Source organism: Rhinatrema bivittatum, chromosome 15, assembly GCF_901001135.1.
Source record: "Rhinatrema bivittatum chromosome 15, aRhiBiv1.1, whole genome shotgun sequence".
NCBI classification, from domain to species: domain Eukaryota; kingdom Metazoa; phylum Chordata; class Amphibia; order Gymnophiona; family Rhinatrematidae; genus Rhinatrema; species Rhinatrema bivittatum.
This window is the reverse complement of record NC_042629.1, coordinates 22,963,258-22,986,188: the sequence shown is the minus strand read 5'-3', so window position 1 is coordinate 22,986,188 and position 22,931 is coordinate 22,963,258. Positions and strand designations below refer to the sequence as shown.

The window sequence follows — 22,931 nt, the reverse complement described above, 5'->3', positions numbered from 1 at the left end:
AAGAGCAACATGGAAAGAAGCTTACATGAAATGTTTTCAGCTCCTGTAACGTGATTCAGTGTTTCCCAAACTTCTCCCGGAGGCAGCTATATCCAGTTGGGTTTTCAGGATATCCACATGAATAGGCCTGAGACCGATTTGCAAATCCTCAGAACCCGACTGGATAGGTCTGGGAAAGGTTTGGGAAACACCAATGTAACACGTAGGATGGACAATCAGCATAAGAGTGGGTGGCACCTCTGCATAATATTACAAACAATCAAACTAAACACATGCTTTTAGAGCATGATCTAAAAATAAACATATCTAAAAAGCACTTTATTATATGTAATTGGTCGCCTCCCCTATGGGCAACATCAACAGAGGCACTGCAGGCTCACTCTTCTTTCCTATGCTTCCTTAGGTTATTTGCTTAACTTGCAAAGCTTCATGTCTGAAAGGCCCAAGACTTGTTTAACTAGAAAGGGAAAGGCAGCTCCCATTACAGAAATGGAGAGATATGCCAGCACATCTGCAGAGCCAAGCATAAATATGTATTCAAAGGAGAGACATTCTAAAGGAAATCAAGCTGAATATTAGAAACTAAGTATTGGTAGTGCACTATTTTGTGCACTAAACAAAAGGAAACATTTTTCCCTGCACATCCCCTATAAAAAGCAGCAGTATCAGTAATAGAGAGAGAGAATGAGCATGCCAGATGAACACGGTACTTATAGCTGAAAATGAGCTAGAATGAAAAGTCATGCAGCATCAACAATGACATCACTGCCAAACAAAATGGCTTCCTCCATGTCAGTTGCTAAGAAAATATCATCTGTTCAAATATGTTTAAGCTGGAAAGTAATTGTAATTTGACTGCACAGATGCTCTGCGATTGTCTAACACGAGAAACCAGAGTGGAAGGCAGCTCTTGTTGGACAATATATTTTTTCTTTCTCAACACCAGTTTGTTAAATCCAGTCTGCAACATCAGCAATTCACCAGCTGGGGAAAAACAGACCATATTTCATAACTCATTTAAGATTGCATATTGTGTACTTGTGTGCTGCCCCCCATAAAGCTGTCACTATCTCTCACCTAGAAAAGGAGTTTTGGGCTCTAAATACCAGGAGACTTCAGGATCCGAATGTTTATAAGCTTACTGTAGCCATATTAACAGCAGCAGTCAACCTCCAATGATATAAATCATGCAAAAAAGAACTTTCTGTCAGCTTTATTATATATCAGAGAGATTCCCCTTGAAAGAAGAAGGTGACCTTGTTGTGCTGGTCTGGCATATGTCACTGGATTAATGGCAGAGTTCTGCCAGAGAAACTCACAGAGAAGCATCACAGTGCCTCTGGCTGTCTTCTGCTAAGATCATTAAGCAGGCAGCTCATCAAATAAGCTAATTTGATAGTACTAAAGATGAAGTACCTTTTCCTTGCTTGGACTCTGTGCGAGAAACGTGTGGAAGAGAAGAACCAACAAACAGGGCCAGAAACTGCTACTGGACAGACAGGACCTTGAGGAAAACAATAGGCAGGCCAGGCTATTGGCTTTAGGTGGGTGCTGGTCAACTTGTTTATTTCAGATCTGCCCATTTCTGCCCCAGCCTTAGAAGGATTTTATAAAGCATGTAGATTTCTGCCCATAAAGCGCCAAGAAACCATTTTCTTGAGAAAAGGAGAATTATAATTTTTCAGGGTCACTTGTTCTTAGATAGCTCTAAGGGTTTGTCAATCAAGGTCACTGCTAGCTGTTACAACACTACCTCAGCCTAGTCAAGACACAGGACTGCAGTACTGACAAGCTTCCATGGGGGTTTGCTGCTAGAATGTATTGCACTGCCATTTACTTTCCAATGATTTGCTCCTTTCTGCCAATAACCAACAATAAGCTTCCATATCTAACCAGGAAATCTTATTGATGGAAATAAACGAAATGTGCGTCTGCCTGTTAGTGCAGTCATCCCTGCTGTGGTCTGTCCATAAAAACTGGCTGTTACAACTGTCAGTATCCAAACCCAGTTGGAATTTATAGACCATCCTGCAATGACCAACAGAACCAGAGTAAAAGTACCACTGTGCTGTATCTATGCAAAAAGAGGTTTACAGCCTCATCACATCTGGTGACCAAGAATATCAGAAGGCAACAGTCCTTCTTAGTTCCCAAGTTCTGCCTAAATCCTGAAAACCCAACGGGCTGTGGGATGGCCAAGACAGGTTTGGGAAGCCCTGGAATGCACAACTGGCTGAAGCAGTCTCATTTAGCCATTCATACAAAGAAGGTGTAAAAATTCTGAGAGATTGCTCTATATATCCTCAGGAGGAGACTTTTCAAATAAAAAATAATTCCTCCCATATTTCTAGGCTTCCACTCAACTAGTGTGTGTGTGCCCAGCTGCCCTCCTTTCTGAAGGCTGAGAAATCCTCCAGAGGCTGCAGAATCACCCATCAGGGACAAGTACTCCCTCTTAGTGGTTTAGGAGTATATCTTAATTTTGTACATCATTAGGTAGCATTCATTCGCTGAGCTCAAGTACTTCTCTATTTTCTTTGTTTAATAAGATTCTTTTCTATACACTAGAAAAGAAAGATTACCAAAATCTATTACGGAGAGATTTCCCTGCCAAATCTAAAAAAAAAATACTCTTCCTTAGTTCCTTCAAGTTTCTCGCTTCTATTCTGAGGCCATCCCCTCTGCACGAAAAAAAAAAAGTGCCCCACCAGCCTTATGGAGACCTGGAAGAGTAATGTCCCCTGTGCCCAGAGAGTGTGGGTGGGCAGCCTGGGCATGCAAGGGAAAGAACTGCAATGCCATTAATACTCCATGCACCATGGAGCCTGATGCCAACAAGTCACATTAATCCTGATGTGTTTCATTTTATGAAAACAAATGCAGATGTTCATTTATTTGGGGGGTGGGCTTCTCTTTGTGTTTACAGCGTACAAGTAGTTTTGGAACCTTTGATCGCTTCAGGAACCACTCGACATCAAAACCAGAAGATTCGCCCGAGGTCTGTATCTTTTAATAACTTTTCTTAAGAGATTTTTCCGTTCTGACTTTTATACTAGTTTAGATAACATGGCACAAAGGTGAGCTCATTTGCTGCAAATGCTAACTTACACCATGGCATGCTCCCTCAGTAGTCCTAGGTCCAGTGGCAATGGCCTGGGGAACTCAGTCCACCAGCTGCAGTGACAATATGGGCAGTCACGGGTTAAGGAACATGTTCCTAGGCTTTAGTCCTCATATGGAAGCAGTTATGTAGCACAGACAGCAGCAATGAAGGAATAGATATGGGAAATTGAAAACGGTCCATCAAATTTGTCCATACTTAGATTTCCAGGCTTTGGAAGCAGTTATGTATGCATTGATGTTATCATGCACAGATTACTGCAATGCGTTATATTTGGGCATCTCTGGGAAGATAGTGTGAAAGCTTCAGCTAATTCAGAACACCGCCACATGCATTGTGATAGAGCATTTGAGAAGAACTGCGGCTTGTCCTCTCCTATTGTAACTTCAGGGTGTAGATTTAAATCTGACTATGGCCTTTAGAGTCTTAGGAATAGGCTCCTCTAGAATACAGAAAAAAGGTACAAGGCTGGGAGGAGTTTGAAGTCTAAAGGAAAGTCCCTTTTGCAAATAGCATCTGCAAAATATTTTCGACAATAAAAATTACTGAGAAGATCTTTTGGAGCGGCGTTCCTGCTATGTGGAATCAGCTTCCTCTTGAATTGAGGAAGTAGACCTGAAACGTTAAAAACCTGGCTAATGACCAAATCATTTTATACCTGTTATGTTGCAGTATGGTGGATTGATCCATGGAAAGTTAACATTTTCGGCTGGGGTCCCATATTGTGGTGTTATAGTCTGTAAAGCAGTTTTCATTTTTTCATAGTTTTTATTTTTTTGTAGTTTTTATTTTGTTTTAATATTTGCGTGGAATTGTTGAATGTATTAATCTTATACATCGCTTCAAGCGATTTTTTACATCAGTGAAGCAATTTATAAATAAATAAATACAAAAAACATGGTACATGGCACTGATAGGTCCCACTACAGAGCAGACCATTTGTGATCACTGAGTCAGTAGGTGTGATGGGTATCACATTTCCAAGATCTGGCACCCCTCTGTGTGGTGATAAAAGGAAAAATCCAGAGGGAATGGAAGGTGGCCCTGATTAAAGTCTAGTGTGAAAGCAGATGGTGGCTGGAAATTGTGCTAACCTGCTTATAAAGGGAGAAAAATAAAGAACATTACGCCTTATTAGAAAATAGGCTCAGACTTTGTAATACCAGATTTATTTAAAGAATTGTATATTCTGGTGGCTGTATTTTATTTTTTTGTGTCAGATAATAATCGGATACAGAATGAGCATCCTTTAAAAGTCCTAATCTGTCCCTTTGCATGCCTGATCCAAAATGGCCTGCATCCCACTGGCGGTGACATGAGCCAGTCTGTCCTGCATGTCACTTTCTATACTCATATGCTGCTACTTTAAGAAATGGAGCTGTGTCCTGAGGTGTTGCTAAGAAGATCACGGAAGTTAGACAGAAAAAAAAAGCAGTTGCACTACCCTGTTGACTAGGTTTCTCACAATATAAACAATGAGGCCAATATTCAAAAACCCACTGAGCAGGTAAGATAACCAGTTAGCTGCCTAACCTTTCCCTCACTCCCAACCTAACCCCACCCCCAGGCTCGCCCAGAATCAAATTTAGTTGCTTAGTGAAATTTAGGGAGATAAATTTAGCTAATCAAAGGTTTTGATCTAGCAGGACAAATCCATACTTAGCTGGCTAGATCCCTTTGAATATTTACCTCATAGTGTGTATTATTATTATATCACACTAGGAAACCTGTTATGCTAAGGTCATACACAACTTATTAAAGACAGGAAAGTATAACACTTCTAGATTCTCCTTATTATGTTTATCTGGGATGTTATGTCAAACACACACACACACATATATATAAATAAAATATATTGGTACTCCCTCTAATCTGATCTCTCCCCCTCCTATGATAGGCAGATTGCTTCACACTGCTTAGTCCTGAGATACCTAAGAGGTAAATCCTTGAAGGCATCACGTAACTAATGCTCCAATAGAGCCAAAGCTAATCTGAGAATACGATACTGATGTGCTCTGGTTTCAAGTCAAATTAATTTATGGCAGCAAAACCCCTGGGATTCATCTCAAATTTTAAACAAAGCACTATTTTATTTTAAATATAAATAAACCTGGATTGTAAGCTCTACCCCAGAATTATATAAACAACATGACATTAAATGCCACACAACAGCAGTAAAAGACTTAAGGGGCAGTCATGTCAACTGTTTTAGGATTTCTTGCCAAATCACAAGGATGACGAGACTGGAAATGTCATTTCATGCACAATTAGCAATTAGCACCACACAGAGCAAGATGAGTATTTACAAAAGAAGGAACTATAAAGGCAACTGTGTATCTAGCACAGTTTGCAATGATGGGGAGTAGACCGAGTCCTACCATGGAAGCTTAGAAAACTCTTACCTTGGAAAACAAACCGCAGTTCCAGTCACTTCTGTGTTTTCATTCATGATATGATGGGGTTTGGGGTAATCAACAATCATTTCTTGTTATTTACGCTAGTTCTGTGAAACAGAAAATGATGCTGATGGAGGAGATCAAGGAACAGTAAAATCAGCAAACAATGCAGGAAGCTTGGGCAAAAAGATGAAGGCCAATTTCCTGACCATGAAAAAAAAGATGGGCAAAAAATACATTAAGGCACTTTCTGAGGATACGGTATGTGTTGATCTTCTGAAGATTTTTTCATTTGTACGAACTCCTTTTGTAGAGGGAGAACATTTATTTTGCTCATATGAGGTAGCAGAGAAGGACGCATCTACTGGAGGCCAAACCTCCATAAGGATAGAGGAGGGTTACCAAAATGATGCAGAGCCTTGTCTGGGTAAGCTCCATAGAGAAGGGGCTATCTCCTCCGTGTATTTGAACAGTGGTGTGCACATCTCTTAGCATTAGATAAATGATTACCAGAGGCAATAGAGTTTGCAGCAAAAGCCCTGCGAGATGAGATGTAAACAAGCTGCTATGTGTATGCTTCAGAGATACAAATAATGTGAAAGCACCAAGCACTTTTCAGAGGAAAACAGCATTTCTAAAACAAAAGTTCAGGGTATGAGGCTGAAAGGGGTCGATGCAGAAGTAAAATAAGGAAACACTGCTTCATTGAAAGGGTGGACTATGCGTGGAATAGCCTCCCAGTGGACGTGGTGGGTGCAAAAATATGAACAGAATTTATGAAAGTCTGGGATACGCATAGATCCTTAATGGCAGTGAATTAAAGGTAAAGTCAGAGATTAAGCAAAATCTCTGACTATCCTCATAATGCAAAGAATACAAATTCATGGTTGCCTCTACAAGAACATTTTTCTTCTGGAAAATCTAGGAACGTACATAAAAATAAAGGACATGAGTAAATACTTATATGTAATATGCATGGAGAAAGGACCTAGACTTTTGGTGTACTTGAAACAAATTAGGGTTGCTTTGTGGCTGCTGAAATGATCAAACAGAACATGAAAGCATCTGAAAGGAGGAAGTAATACGCCTGACACCCAGGTATTCTTAAAAAGATCACACTTCTGCCGACAGGAAGGAAGAACGCTAGCTGTTAAAATTGAGAGGGGGAATTTGGCGTGCTTGCAACTTATAGTATGTGTCATTAAAATGATTTCAGTGTATTTTCCATTTGTGATAGCATTTTCAACAGTTATTTTTAAATAACATTTATAATTTGTGGAAAACTGCACCCCACCAGAGGTAGGACAGTTAAAGATACTTGCACATAATGGACCCAATTTTCAAAGGCTCCTTCATCCATCCTCCAAGAAGCAAACTACCTCATTTTCCAGAAGAAAGTCAAGGCCTTTCCCCAGCCAGCTCATTAGGAATGTTAAAGTTTTCTCCACACTTGGTCCTTGTCCCATACAATGGCGCACAGTGTTAACTACATTTAACCTCCATGAGCTATTCCCTCAGTGTTAACTACATTTAACCTCCATGAGCTACTCCCTCTGAAGAGCAGGTGTAACTTTGTGCACCTACCCGGACAAGTATCTGCAAATTTTCAAAGCGGTCTTATGTGCACAAGTTCTCTTTGAAAATATGGAGTAACGTCTGGATGTAAAAGGTATGCTCAGACTTTACCTGAATATGTAGAGTTTAAAATTACCCTCAAAAAGGCCCAGAGTCAGACCTCCTCCATAATGTTCACCACAAAGGACTCAAACAAATAGGATTTATGTAAGAGCGACCAAGGGATACATTAATGGAAATATTTCAAGTGCATAATTCTACCCTGCCACGGGAAAGTGTAATAACCTGTTCTTATACGGCACATCAGCTTTACCCTGAGCAGCTGCAGCTGTACCCAAAGCACGTCCTTCTCTCCTACATCCTCTTCTGATGCTTCTGCTAATGGTGGCTTATTATCAACAGCTTTATTTTTGAGTTCCAACATCCTTCTCTGCCTACAGTCACCCAGACAAGAAAAGATCAATTGTGATGTGATTTTTAAGTTTAATTTCTCTTTCAAAGACCTGTTTTCCAGGGGCTTTAAATGAATATAGAGGTTATTAAGACCTTAGCAATTAATGACTTGCCTGGAAGTAAATGAGATCATCTTAGACTTCTAAACTGACAAGTCGGGTGGCTGTAAAGCTCTGGAGAAAACTAAAGAGAGTTCTGTAAACTGAAAGGCTGAAGGTCTTCTGTTTAGTCAGTGTCACCACGACACCAGGATGGCAGGATTAAAGTCTTGAGACTATATTTAATCCATCATAATTAAAGACCAGTCTTTGCTTAACTGGGTACGGCCATTTAAGCTTGTCCTTCCAGCTTCAGGCACCAGTGAATAAGAGCCAGTCAGATCACTGAAAACTGGTAGGGTTTAAAGAAATACTCTGAGACTAAATTACCTGGGACAACGCACAGTGGGCCTTTTCTCTCTTTTTTTGGGTTGGTCTCACAGTTACATAAGGCAATAAGATCAACACTCACCCATCAAGATCATGACTTTTGGCATCATCAACACGGAATTAATTTTTGAAAGCATTGAGTATCCCATACTAACTAAGGTTGGTCATGAACCACCAGGTTTTTTTTAAAAAGCATCTTTCTTCACAGCAGTGGATTTTAATTCAGTGGGGCTTTTTCCAGTTCTATATACAGTAAACTTTTGAAAATGGCACCCGGTATGTTTCAGTGTTCATCACTTTGAGGTTTGGTTTTTCAGATCGAAGGTGGAGATAGAAATGTGTGTTCCCATCGAAACAGTGACCCTGGCGGTGGATCACATGAGGAAAGTGTATCTTTGAAAGCCAGTGAATCCACAGAAAGTCTTCACAGCCTTAACAGTGCACAAAGTTCGTCCAGTAAGTGCAACATTGGGAATTAGATTCATGGATTGTCAAGATCACAGTACTTCAAGGCAGCCAGAAGCAAAAGGGCACTGGTCAGGCAGGTTTGATGAAAATTTGCTCGAGTGTGAAATAAGCAGATGCTTAATAGGCAAATTTCAAAGGCCATTTACCCAGGTAAATTGGGTAATACTGCCCACCCTTTCCATGAGTAAAGGTCAACAATGACCACTTTTACCTATGGAATTAAAAGCTGCCAGGTTCAGAGGTGTGATTAAATCTGGGACAGCTACAGTTTGCTTATTTTTGCATTTTCACAGAGCTTTGCACTTGCTTTTTCTGCAGGTACTTTTTTTCATAGGCAATTTTCAAAAGGAAAGTATACTCGTACTTTTCCTTTCAGAACTAGTGCAGTCCCAACAAAACAAGATGCACTACATGAGACTTCTCCACTACCCAGATCTGATGTTTGTGAAGTGCTTGGGCAAGCATCTTTCCAATAAATTACTGATGGTACAGCTGCCCTAGATTCTTAGAATAATGTCAAGGTAAAGAAAGAAAAGAATCAAGGGGCTTATATACGAAATATTTTCTCCCTTTTTATGTCTATGGGAAAATGCTTAGTGCATAGGGCCTGAAATTTACTAGACTAAATGATACGGGTTCCAGTTGTTTTTGTTTACGAGAGTATCAATCACATCTCAGTCAACCATATCCAAAATTACCTGAGTACACCAGTAATGTGAAGTCTTTTGACAGTCTCTTTCCATTAGGTCTAATACTCAAGAAAAGGAGTCAGCCATAGCCTAATTAGATGCAGTCAGAGAGTACATGAGGATCCCCTACATTTGTACCTGGATCAGCAAAATAATTACCCATTAAACAACCTCAGTAAAGTCTGAAGAATTGCGTTTCTTTTACGGTTACACTAATCTGTGAGGCCACTGTGCTAAAGTGTGCTGTATTCACAAACATTAACAAGCATTAAAAGTGCTGTTAGCATGCGCAATCTAGTTTATGTGCATTAGTGCTAATGCACCTAAAGAGGTTTAATGCTAAACCTAGGATGCTAATGAGATAATGAGGTGCTAATTGCTTTGACATGCATTAATACATAAAACTTTAGAAACCTTGAAGATAATATCGTTAGGTAAAGTACGCGCTTACTTTACCATCTGCCTCATTCGCATGCCATTAACACTGGCCACAAGAGAGAGCTAACAACCAATGTTAGTGCACACTCATACATTGGCCCCTATGTGTGCAAGGATCTAAGACCAAGCATTTGCTTAACAAATGAAGATTTTATCAGGAATTAAGTTTAATAACATTTTCCATTGCTAACATATTTCTTTCCTCTAATTAATTAAGTAATTAATAAGAGTCTAATACTTCTCTTTCAACGCATAGCTCTCTGCTTCCACAGCAGGGGGAATGAGGAAGGGAGGATCTGTATGTGGATTGCATAGTCTGGGTGGACAGGGGCAGGGGTGTGGCCTGCTTATTGCGGCGGTTACTACCCCTAATTGAGCTGGATGTTTGCTTGGTGCAGTTCCAGCGCTGCTCTCTGCATTGATGGTGGGGTGGAGGAAAAATAGAACTGGAGAGTACTAGAAGCCAAGCGTAACAAGTATGAGAGAGAGGAAAAAAAAAATACATGGCTTGCTGGGCAGACTGGATGGGCCGTTTGGTCTTCTTCTGCCGTCATTTCTATGTTTCTATGTTTCTATATAATTAATCAGATTTTAGCTCCATGGGCAACTTTTTTAGGCCTGTGAACTGAAAAGCAGCTTTTTGCAAAACAAATGAAGTGCTGAAGTGAATGTAAAGAATTACCATAAACATTCTGGTTCCCTTTTCTTGATTAGGTGGTGTGACCAGCTGCTCCGATGGGACCAGTAATAGGGACAGCCTGAGACTTGATGAGGACATCCCACACACTGGACCATTCTGCGGCCGAGCCAAAGTGCACACAGACTTTACTCCGAGCCCTTATGACTCAGACTCTCTCAAAATCAAGGTAAAGAAATACCCGAATTCTCTCTCAGGATAGTAAAGATTGTGTGAAAAGGAGGCATTTGAATTACTTGTGAATTTGATTTGGAGCCATGGTTTTTCCCAGATGTAGGTCTTTCAGATGAATCTGGTGAACTTCTTTCACTGGGTAACCGAGAGTTAGATCAGGGAGAGTGTGTAATGTACTTGGATTTCAGGAAGGTCTTTTACACAGTTCCGCATAAGTGACTTATATATAAACTGAGCACCCTTGATGTGGACCCTAGTGACTGACTGAGAGGCAACAAAGCATAGTGGTAAATGACGTTCACTCTGAGGAGACGGGCATTACTAGTGGTGCATTACTAGCCACAGAGACTGCTGCTTGGACTGATTCTTTTCAACATTTTTGTAAGCAATATTGCGGAAGGACTATCAAGAATGGTTTCTCTTTTTGCACATGATACCAAAATCTGCAACAGGCTAGATATCCAGAAAGATGTGGAAACCATAAGGCGAGATCTAGTGAAGCTTGAGGAATTATCTAGAACCTGGCAGTTAGATTTAATGTTAAAATGCAGAATCAAGCATTTTATTATCAAAACGCAATGGAATAGTATCATACAGGAAGTAAAATTCTTCTAAACATGAAATAAGAGAAGTATTTGGAGGTGATCATATCTGATGATCTCAAGCTGGCCAAACAGGTGGAAAAAGTAATTATAAAAGCTAGAATGCACAGAGAGAGAGGAACAGTCAGCAGAAACAAGGAGGTGATTTTGCCTCTGTATAAGTCCCTGGAGACCTCATTTGGGATAATGTGTATAATTCTGGAATCCACACCTTCAAAATGATATAACCAGATGAAATCAGTCCAGAGGGTGACAACTAAAATGGTCAATGATCTTTGCTCTAAAGAATGTGGGGATAGACTTAAAGATCTAAGCATATATACCCTAGAGAAAAGTCAGGATGGGAGCAATATGACAGAATACCTCTGAGGTATCAGTGCACAGGAAACAGGCATATTTCAATGGAAAGGAGGCTCTAGAATGAGGGGATGAAGAAGAAACGGGGTAGACTCAGGAGTAATCTAAGGAAAGGTTTCTTTACAGAGAAGATGGGTTTGCATAGAACAGACTTCCAGTGGAGATGGTGTAGACATTATCTGAATTCAAGAAAGCCTAGGATAAGCACAGGGGGACCTCTGAGAGAATGGTAGAGACTGTAGAGTTGAGCAATTGGTGTGGTTGAGTAGACTAAATAAGCCATATGGTTTTTGTCTGCCATCATGTCTCTATGGTCACCATAAGTATGCTTTTATATTAAGTAAACAATAGTTTTGGCATACTGTAGCTTCTTTGAAGTATTTTGCACAGCTTGGCTATTATATTTTTAAGGGCTAAATTTTCAAAAAACTTTTGATGGATACTAGAACATTTTAAAAGCAACAAGATAAGCTTCTAATTGGAGCTAGATGGCTATATGCAGCATGTCTGGCTAAGAAAGATGGTCTTCCACTTTGTTGCCTGGAGCTAATTTTCAGTATGTTAGAATCTGCCCAGGCACTACTGCATCAGGTATTTAGAAATCTAACTACTCAGCCCATGTACGTCTCCAGTCCTTGCATTTATGTACCTAAATTCCCACTTTGACATAAAACTTGTGTCTTGGAAAATTTGGCCTTTAACATTCTTCAATAGTACTTCTGCAAAAGGAAATATACCGTATATACTTGTGTGTAAGTTGATCTCATATATAAGTCGAGATGCACCGAGGACGTTTGGTGCATCTTGAGGGGGTCGGGAGGGATTGAACAGGGAGGGCAGCCATGGGGGGCTCCTAAATTAAGATTTATCTGTCACCCATGGATGTCGAGGGTAAAACCTAGGGGGCTTATGAAATAGTGAAATCACACTCAGAAACAAACTGATAAGAAAATTGCTGTTCAATCCCTCCCTTTTATTGTTATTACTCTGATGTGTCTGCTGTTTTAAAGTATTTTATTGCTTTTTGGGAAATTTTTAAAAGTTTCATATGAGTTTACTTATTGGATGATCAGCTTTTTGTAATATTTTTCCTTTTTATTTGTATGGTTTTACTATTGCTGAATTATATTTATTGAAATTTTTTGAGGAATGATAATGCATCTCTTTTCCACCGTTGCACTGCCACTAAATCCCTCCCGCCCTCCCCCCCCCCCCCCCCCCATAGCTGCCCTCCCTATTCAATCCCTCCCTCCCTTCCTGGCTGCCCCCCCTTTCAATCCCTCCCTCCCTGGCTGCCCTCCCTGTTTAATCCCTCCCTCCCTCCCTTCCTGGCTGCCCTCCCCTTTCAATCCCTCCCTCCCTCCCTCCCCGGCTGCCCTCCCTGTTTAATCCCTCCCTCCCCCTCCCCCAAGATGGTGCATCATGTGACAGGGGCTACCAGTGCCATTGACCGTCCCCTACCATGTGACAGGGGCTGGCCAATGGCACCCATAGCTCCTGTCACATGGTAAGGACAAAGGGCTGCCAGGGTCATTTTGATTACTGGCAGCCGATGTCCCGGAAGTGGGAGATCACTCCTGGGCCCCCCGCTGAACCACCGAGGACTTTTGGTGCATCTTGAGGGGGTCGGGAGGGATTGAACAGGGAGGGCAGCCATGGGGGGAGGGGGAGGGATTAGGGCAGCCATGAGGGGAGGAATTTACTGGCAGCAGATGGCCCGGGAGTGGGAGATCGCTCCCAAACCTCCCGCTGGACCACCACAGACTATCGGTGAGTTTTGAGGGGCTCAGGAGGGTGGTGGGGTCATCCATAATATGCATGTGTAAGTCGAGCAAGCTTTTTTGTGCCTTTTTTCTGGCATAGATTTCTCGACTTATGCACAAGTATATACGGTAGATGCAAACAAGAACTGTACAGGGCGCTATTCTGCAGTTTCAGGATGATCACATATTATACAATCTGTTTTCTATGTTCTTTCCTAGAAAGGAGATGTTATAGAAATTATCTGTAAGACTCCTATGGGCACATGGAAGGGCTTGCTGAATAATAAGGTGGGCAATTTCAAGTTTATTTATGTGGACATTATCGCAGACGAGGAAACAGTACCACGAAAGATCAAGGCACACAGGAGGAGTAAGAGACCCAGGCCTAAAACTCTACAAGAGTTGTTGGAGAGGCTTCATCTGCAGGTCAGCCAATATAAACACATACTTTCACTTTTTTTCCCTTCAATTTGCAATGTTGAAGCTTGGTTTACATATTCTTAAAAATCTTCTGGAAAACAAAAGGCTTTTCAGTAGTAGATGTCATAAAATGAACTAGCTCTATTATCTACACTTCACACTCTGTCACCCGACCCCCATAAGGCCACTTGGACCCTGACCAAATTAGGAGGATCAAGCCTCTCATACATAAAAAGAAATAAATAAAATTACTGATAGTGTTTCTTATTTATTCATTCCAAATTCCGGGCAAACACTTTTGTCTCTCATCGGTTATACTATAAAAGGATTAATGACTGCTGGGTTCAGAATGCCCAGCTCAAAAACGCCCCATGGCTTAGGCAAGGAGTGGAGCATGACATTTCAGTGTGTGTGGTCTTTTTTTATTTAGAAATCTTTTGATAACTTTTATTATCTCTGGACATTCTCACTGTGTGGCCCTGGAAACATTAACATTTGTATGCCTAGATCAGACAGCACATAATGACATGGGTGAGCACCGGGGGAAATCTTCCGCACATGTGCAGGAGCACTTTTTGCTCACATACCTCATAGCCAGTTTTCAAAGGGTTGTGTGTGCTTGTAAGAGGGAAGCAGAGCTCCGTTCTTCTGCTGCTTGTGTATATGTTCTGTTTATAGCCACCGTGTACTTTGTGTTCTTACACAATTAGTTGCACATTTCCCCTCTGTGTCAGCAGTGAAAGAACTGTTTGCAACAGCATCATTGCAAAAAAAAAAAAAAGAGAGAGAAAAAAGAAACACTTTTAGCTTGAAAGACACATAAGACTTGTATAAACATGGTTGAAGGCTGATAAGTACAGCTATCGTTTTTAAAGCAAGCTGCATTGCAATTGTTGGTGTCCTGGGACCATGGATGCTTTCAAAGACTCGCATTTTCACCTCTTCTCTGAAGCCGGGGAAACAGTGAGAGTCTCGTGGCATTTTATGCTCCCTTTTAACTAACAAGGTGTCATTTCAGTCTCCTGGCTAGCTGGCATTTGTTTTCTTGTTTAGCTCAAAGTTTATTCTTCTTAAATTGTATAATAAAGGGATATAGCCACTACTGAACTGGGAAGCAGAAAAGGGTATGGAGGATAATTCACAGTGCAGTGAGGTGTGGTGAGAGACAGGCAAACCTCCTGAGCTACAGATTCACTGATAACAGAAAAAGAGAAGATGCTGGCGGAAAAAGAACCATTTGGTCCACTTGTTTTGCCCATTTGAACCTGCTTACTGTGCTACTACTCGATCTGTGGTCTTCTCCCTCCCTCCCTCCTCCACTAGAGTCCCTTTGCGTCATTCCCAGGCAGGCTCGAATTCCATCACTGGTTTGACTCCTATCACCTCTGCTGGAAGCCTCTTCTGGGTATCCGCCATGCTCTCAGCGAAAGAGATTTCTTCGCATTCCTCCCTTCAGCTTCATTTCATGACCCCTTGTCCTTCAGCTTTCCACCATATGGAAAAGGCTTCTTTTTGGTACTACACTGACGAATGCTAGATATCTGAAAATTCATGCCATATCGCCCCTTTCTCTTCTTTCTTCTATAGAGCACATCTTTAGCTCCCTCGCTCTCTCTGTGTATGACTTACAGCGCAGTCCATGCACCATTTTGGTGACTCCCTTTCTTGCTGCCAATGAATTATGCATAATAGTAGGGACCGTGCAGATTACTGATCCTCAGGTTCCTTTTACAATCTGTATAAAAATTTCCCATTCTAGGACATCATGCAGCTGTGAAATCGTGTGTCTGAAGAGCTCTGCTTGGGCTCCTGTTATTACACTTCAAACCTGCTGTTTTACTACGAGAAAAGACCTTATTTTTTGTCTATATGCTAAACAACAACAAGCAAAACAACCAATGACAGGTTTGAGACGGCATGACTACTAAACCACAATGACAAACTTGAGAAAAGGTAAAGGCTGGAGATTTGCAAATGGCGTCAGAGTTCGAAAAGTCGATGCAGGAACTTAAAGCTGATCTTATTAAAGAAATTTCAAAGAATGGCTCAGCGCTTTTAGAAGATAAACTAATTAAACTACAATCGTCAGATGAGATAAAGGAATCCTTTGAGTTGCAGAAACGCAGAATCGAGGAGCTCGAATCCTGTAAGGTGACATAGGAATCAACTACAGGCCGCATGGAGGTGGAATTGCAGGCCATAAAAAAAGAAAGTTCCATATTAAAAGATTGCTTAGAAGACCAGTAGAACAGAGGAAGGGGAAACAACCTACGCATTATTGGTGTCCTGGAAACAATGAAGGACCCTGATTTACTGCCGTTGTGCAAGTGTGGCTTTCAAAAACCTTGGGCCTTTCCCTGACCTCGGAGCCAGTGGTAGTGGAGAGGGTCCACCAGCTGGGCATGAGCAACCAAAATGCTACTAAGCCGAGGCCAGTGATAGCTAGGATTCTGAATTTGCCAATAAACAAAAAAACTTCTCATGGCATATAAAAAAAAGAGGATCCTCACAGCCATTGAAATATGAAGACTCCCAAATCCTCCTATTCACTAATTACCCAGCAAAGGTCTCGGAAGACCGGCACGCATTTTCTGGAATCTGTGCTGAATTATTTAAGAAAGGAATTAGATTTACTCTTCAATATCCAGCCAAGTTCAAAGTCTCACATGCTGGAAAAATGACCAGCTTCCTAACTAAGGACTCAGTGCAAAAATTAATTGCTTTGCTTCAGCTAGAGGAGAATGACCAGCAAAGATTCTTAAAGCCTATCGAGATGCCAAGAAAAGCTAGAGAAATGGGACTCTCTGAATCTTAATTGGGATTCTCTTACCAGAGCCCAGTCTTCCTCTCATCTGCAAGCTGTAGACTGGAGATTGAGAATCCTAATGTTGTTTGACAATTGGTCTTCAAGCCCCAGCATATCATGTGTATGAGCAACAACTGGTGATCTTACTGAGATGAAGAACAGTGACATTGATTATGACCAACTAAAGATCCTACCAACCAGCTAGCTTGTACTACCCTGGCCATCTACTTGTCAGTGTATATATCACTCCCTATCAAACAACAGGATTTCTTGTTTCTGATATTCTTTACCAACTGAATCTAAATATGGTATATTGGTCAACAATCATCTAAGGAAGAATGTTTTTTTCCCATGTTTTGGCCAGTCTGAGTTTCTGGAAGCTGGAAGGCTCTCATTTTTCTTTTTTGGAACATAAAGACCTCTGATCAAGCATGTGATTTATTTCTGCCTTAACCTGAATATGTATTGTTCATCTGCATTAAACACTGTTACAAATGGCAAGCCCGAAGGACACGTCTTCATCCAGAAGAAGGAAGAAAAGTAGAAGAATTGGTGAAGATGTGGCCCTTAGGAGTATGGTTCTTGATATGGGTGTGGTGTGTGGTAACTGTAGGCATGGATATTGTTGTGTGTTTAAAAGAATAAATGAAGTTAGGCAAAGGTTTAGGAATGTACATGTGGGTAAATGTGGAACTTGGCTGGCTATGATGTCTTACTCTAGTAACTGTAATCTTAACAGAGCCCATAAATTAACTAAGGCTTGGACCCCGAGGCTGGTTGGGGTTACAAGATCTCAACAGTGCTTGCTATTCTGGTATGCCAATCCTTGTTATGTTATAGATCATGGTTGAGCTGAAGATAATATCTTTAAATGTACGGAGACTACATTCCCCCATTAAGTGCAAAAAGATTTGGAATCATTTAAAGAGGGCTGAAGCGCAGATTGTGTTTTTACAAGAGACTCATTTATCAGATAAAGAACATGGAAAGCTAAAACAAGATTGGGTGGAACAATGCTACTATGCTTCTTATTCTACTAAGTGGAGAGGTATTGCCATCTTGATACACAAAGATTGCCCATTCATTATGGGGCGGATTTTAAGAGCCCTGCTCGCGTAAATCCGCCCGGATTTACGCGAGCAGGACCTTGCGCACCGGTGGGCCTATGTTCCATAGGCCCACCGGCGCGCGCAGAGCCCCGGGACTCGCATAAGTCCCGGGGTTTTTCGAGGGGGGCGGGGGCGTGGCCGATCGGCGCGGTGTTTTCGGGGCGGGACACGGCGTTTCGGGGGCGGGCCCGGGGGCGTGGTTTCGGGCCGGGGCGGTCTGGGGGCATGGCCGTGCCCTCCGGAACCGCCCCCAGGTCCCGTCTCGGCGCGCTGGAAGCCCGCTGGCGTACGGGGATTTACTTCTCCCTCTGGGAGGCGTAAATCCCCCGACAAAGGTAAGGGGGGTCTAGATAGGGCCAGGGGGGTGGGTTAGATAGAGGAAGGGAGGGGAAGGTGAGGGGAGGGCGAAAGCAAGTTCCCTCCGAGGCCGCTCCGATTTCGGAGCGGCCTTGGAGGGAATGGGGGCAGGCTGCGCAGCTCGGCGCTCGCCAGCTACATGGAATCGGCAGCCTTGCGCGCGCCGATCCAGGATTTTAGCGGATACACGCGGCTACGCATGTATCTACTAAAATCCCGCGTACTTTTGTTTGCGCCTGATGCGCCTACAAAAGTACGCAAGGGCACCCTTTTTGTAAATCTACCCCTATGGATAAACAAATTTTGGACAAGGATGGCAGATTCCTTATTTTATGTGGGACCACTGAACATCAAAAAATCCTACTTTGTAATGTTTATGCCCCAAACATCTATAATCATGAGTCCTTTGTGGGTTTGACATCTGAAATAGGGCAACACCTTCAACAAAAATTAAAATTAGGAGGGGACTTTAATCTACCCTTTGACCCCAGTTTGGACACTAAACCTGTTACGATTGTTAATCCCTGTCAGGCCATCAGAGAGGGTTCACTTTTTGATGAAGGAGTTCCAACTGATTGATGCATGGCATATATTACATCCCACGGAGTTAGACCACATATTACTCTAACGTCCATAACTCCTACTCAAGAATAGATTTCTTTTTGATCTCAGGTGATTTGTTTCCTAGGTTTAGAGCTGCCAATATTGATCTTATTACAGTTTCAGATCATGCTCATATACCATAGAATTAGCCATATCTACAAGCCCGAGAACTCCATATCAATGCCACCTATTTAAAGAGTAAGTGGGAAGAATATAGAGAATTTAACTATGCTGAGGACCTCCCAAGTGATACTTTTTGGAATGCTGCTAAAGTGGTACTATGTGGGCAGATTATAGCGTGTGTGGCCCACAAAAATAAACTTAGAGATCAAGTGATACTTTCACTTCAAAAACAACTGAGAACCTTAAAAAAAAAAAACATTACCCTGGCTAGCTCACTACAAGATGAGATAATCTCCATAACAAAAACTCTAAATCACTTACTATACCAAAGAGAAATTCAGCATATTCTGCACCTCAAAACTCAATTATACCAACAGGGGAATAAAGCGGGCAAGCTTTTAGCAAGATTAATTAAAATCATTAAGCCTAAACATTTTATTACAAATCTGGCAGATTCTAATGGAAATATCCATACCTCCCAATCCAAAATCACCGAAATAATGCTCAATTTCTATCAATCATTATACTCTAAGAAAGGAAAAGATAAAAAGGCCTGAGACAATTTTTTTGAGCAAGTACAATTACCCCAAATACCAGAGAATTGGTGCCAGCGGTTAACTAACCCCATCTCCACCTCAGAAATATATATGATAAGTCGGCTGTCCTTGGCAAAGGCACCGAGGCTTGACGGTTTTGGAGCTGAATTCTATAAGCTGTTAAAAGAGGAAATGGTAACACTCTTGCAAAACCTGTACCAGACGTGTGTTCACAAAGGCAGCTGGTCTCTAGACATGAACAGAGCCCTAATTGTCGTTTTTCCTAAACCTGATTTTAAAACAAGCAGGCTCCTACAGGCCTATCTAATTAATCAAAGTGGATTTAAAATTTTAGCTTCTATATTCACACCGGCATGATGTGCTCCACGAATGTCGGTAAATAAAAGTTAATAAATAAATAAATAAATATTAGCCAACAGATTGAGTGGAATCATTCCAGATCTCATTGCTCCAGACCAGACTGGCTTAAGAACATGCCATACTGGGTCAGACCAAGGGTCCATCAAGCCCAGCATTCTGTTTCCAACAGTGGCCAATCCAGACCATAAGAACCTGGCAAGTACCCAAAAACTAAGTCTATTCCATGTTACCGTTGCTAGTAATAGCAGTGGCTATTTTCTAAGTCAACTTAATTAATAGCAGGTAATGGACTTCTCCTCCAAGAACGTATCCAATCCTTTTTTAAACACAGCTATACTAACTGACTAAGCACATCCTCTGGCAACAAATTCCAGAGTTTAATTGTGTGTTGAGTAAAAAAGAACTTTCTCCGATTAGTTTTAAATGTGCCACATGCTAACTTCATAGAGTGCCCCTAGTCTTTCTATTATCCGAAAGAGTAAATAACCGATTCACATTAACCTGTTCTAGGCCTCTCATGATTTTAAACACCTCTATCATAGCCCCCCTCAGCCTTCTCTTCTCCAAGCTGAAAAGTCCTAACCTCTTTAGTCTTTCCTCATAGGGGAGCTGTTCCATTCCCCTTATTTTGGTAGCCCTTCTCTGTACCTTTTCCATCGCAATTATATCTTTTTTTGAGATGCGGCGACCAGAATTTTACACAGTATTCAAGGTGCGTTCTCACCATGGAGCGATACAGAGGCATTATGACATTTTCCGTTTTATTCACCATTCCCTTTCTAATAATTCCCAACATTCTGTTTGCTTTTTTGACTGCCGCAGTACACTGAACCGACATTTTCAATGTGTTATCTACTATGATACCTAGATCTCTTTCTTGGGTGGTAGCACCTAATATGGAACCTAACATTGTGTAACTATAGCATGAGTTATTTTTCCCTATATGCATCACCTTGCACTTATCCACATTAAATTTCATCTGCCACTTTGATGCCCAATTTTCCAGTCTCACAAGGTCTTCCTGCAATTTATCACAATCTGCTTGTGATTAAACTACTCTGAACAATTCTGTATCATCTGCAAATTTGATTATCTCACTCGTCGTATCTCTTTCCAGATCATTTATAAATATATTGAAAAGTAAGGGTCCCAATACAGATCCCTGAGGCACTCCACTGCCCACTCCCTTCCACTGAGAAAATTGTCCATTTAATCCTACTCTCTGTTTCCTGTCTTTTAGCCAGTTTGCAATCCACGAAAGGACATCGCCACCTATCCCATGACTTTTTACTTTTCCTAGAAGGCTCTCATGAGGAACTTTATCAAACGCCTTCTGAAAATCCAAGTATACATCATCTACTTGTTCACCTTTATCCACATGTTTATTAACTCCTTCAAAAAAGTGAAGCAGATTTGTAAAAAACAGAAACGGAGTTACCAACATCTGCAAATTAATAGAAGCCCTTTGGTCTGGAGAGACAGAAAATCTCAATGGACTCTTTGTTAGTCGGGATGCCGAAAAAGCATTCGATAATGTCCAGTGGGATTACATGTTCTGGTTATTGAAGAACTATGGTTTCCCAAAATCCTTTAAAGCATGGATTGAGCTCTTACATTCGGCTCCCACTGCTTGCATAAATGTAAATGGAGAATTATCTGAGCCTTCTGCACTTGAAAGCAGAACTAGACAGGGATGTCCCCTTTCCCTCTTACTTTATAGCCTAATGGTAGAACCACTGGTTCTTAAAATAAAGACTACCCTGGAAATTCAACGATTTTGTTTGGGAACGAAAGAGAACAACATCTGTTTGCAGAGGACAGGCTTCTGTTTTTAAGAAACCCTAATATTGCATTACCTGTTTTTATGTCCCTTATTAAGCAATTTGGGCAATTTGTTGGCTTGAAAATAAATTTCTCCAAATCTGAAGCCCTACCCATTTCACCTTCCTTCAAGCGACATGGCAAGGCAACTTTCCACTATCATGGTCCAAGGGGTCATTTAAGTATTTAGGCCTATGGATACCTCGAGACCTCTCAACCTTATCCTCGAATATTACTGTACTGGTAGAGCATATTGGGGAACAGTTAATGGCAAGGAAAGATCTCCCATTTTCGCTTTTTTGTAGAAATGCTCTATTTAAGATGGCTCTCCTGCTGAAATTGCTATATAAGTTGCAGATGCTCCCAGTTTGGCTCATGCGCCAAGATTTTGTACAGCTGCATAAGGTGCATAAGGTGAACTGTGTTCTCTTTCCTCTCTGGAGAGGAAAGAGAACACAGTTAAGCTATAGAGTACTTATGTTCTAAAATAAAACTACCGCATTTTTGTTTTTACAATATGGCATGTCAAATTCGATTTTGTGGGAATGGTATCACGCATAATATAAGTTCGAAGTACCAGATCTGATAACAGATATTTTACACCCTTTGAAACCCATAAATGTTTTGCATGTCCAAAGAGCAGACCTATCTTTATCTGCCAAAGACCATATTTTAATTAAACCAGTTAGATTGGCCTGGCGATATTTTTGTCGTAAATTCAGGGTAAACCTGACTGGCAACCTGGCTTTTTTGCCCAGACTGCATAATCCACTGTTTACGCAGTGGGAGACAGCCGGAATTACATCTCTGGAGAAATTATATTGTGCAACCCAACAAACGGTGATCTCCTTTGACCAACTGTGATCTCAATACCAAGTCCCATCTAGGCAATTTTATATGTTTCTGCAAGCGAGGCATCTTCTGATGCAAGCGATGACCTGCAAATCTAAGCTCTTTGACTCAGACTGTAATAACTTTGTTCACTAAAGTGAAAAAGTATAGCAATTCATTGTCTTTTTGGTACAAATTACGCTTTAGCAAAGAATCTGAACAAATTTATGTACCATTAGCCAAGTCATGGTCTGTGCTGTAGGGTCACTTGATATCACAGAAAAAAATGTGTTACTTTGGGTATGCCTTTACAACTGTCGAAACTAAATTACAAGAAATGCAATTTAAACTGCTGCATAAACTCTACATTGATAATGTGCGTGCTTGTAAAATGCATATTTGTACTACAGATATCTGTCTAAAGTGTCACAGGGATAGAGGAACCCTGATACATAATTTCATTTATTGTCCTACTATGTTTCCTTTCTGGAATGTAGTTCTCCAAGTTATTGAATGTACTATCCAATAGAAACCGCTCCTTACTGGTGATTTTTTTTTATTTGGCGCCACACATTGGTTGTCTACCTCTACTAAAGCCATTGTAAAATATGTGCATATTGTAACCTGTTTAGCCAAAACTTGTATCCTATCTCATTGGATTAAGCTCATTAACCTTACACCCCATATGTCATTCCGGAAACTTGCAGATTGGATACAAGTGGAAAGATCAAATGTTAAATTCACTAATCGAAAGGATTCACGAGAATATCTGAAGCTTTGGGA

General features: G+C 41.1%; 1 protein-coding gene across 3 annotated transcripts in view; it reads left to right on the top strand.

The window, feature by feature from the left end:
• Positions 1-22,931, top strand: part of SAMSN1 (SAM domain, SH3 domain and nuclear localization signals 1) — a 37,036-nt gene that overhangs the window by 2,846 nt on the left and 11,259 nt on the right. For 2 of the 3 annotated variants that reach the window (XM_029578515.1, XM_029578514.1), the window contains exons 2-6: positions 2,927-2,998; positions 5,623-5,778; positions 8,291-8,429; positions 10,283-10,434; positions 13,381-13,587. In XM_029578515.1, coding sequence (XP_029434375.1) covers positions 2,927-2,998; positions 5,623-5,778; positions 8,291-8,429; positions 10,283-10,434; positions 13,381-13,587 — 726 coding nt within the window. The remainder of the gene's footprint in view (positions 1-2,926; positions 2,999-5,622; positions 5,779-8,290; positions 8,430-10,282; positions 10,435-13,380; positions 13,588-22,931) is intronic. The other variant, XM_029578516.1, reaches the window with a different exon arrangement.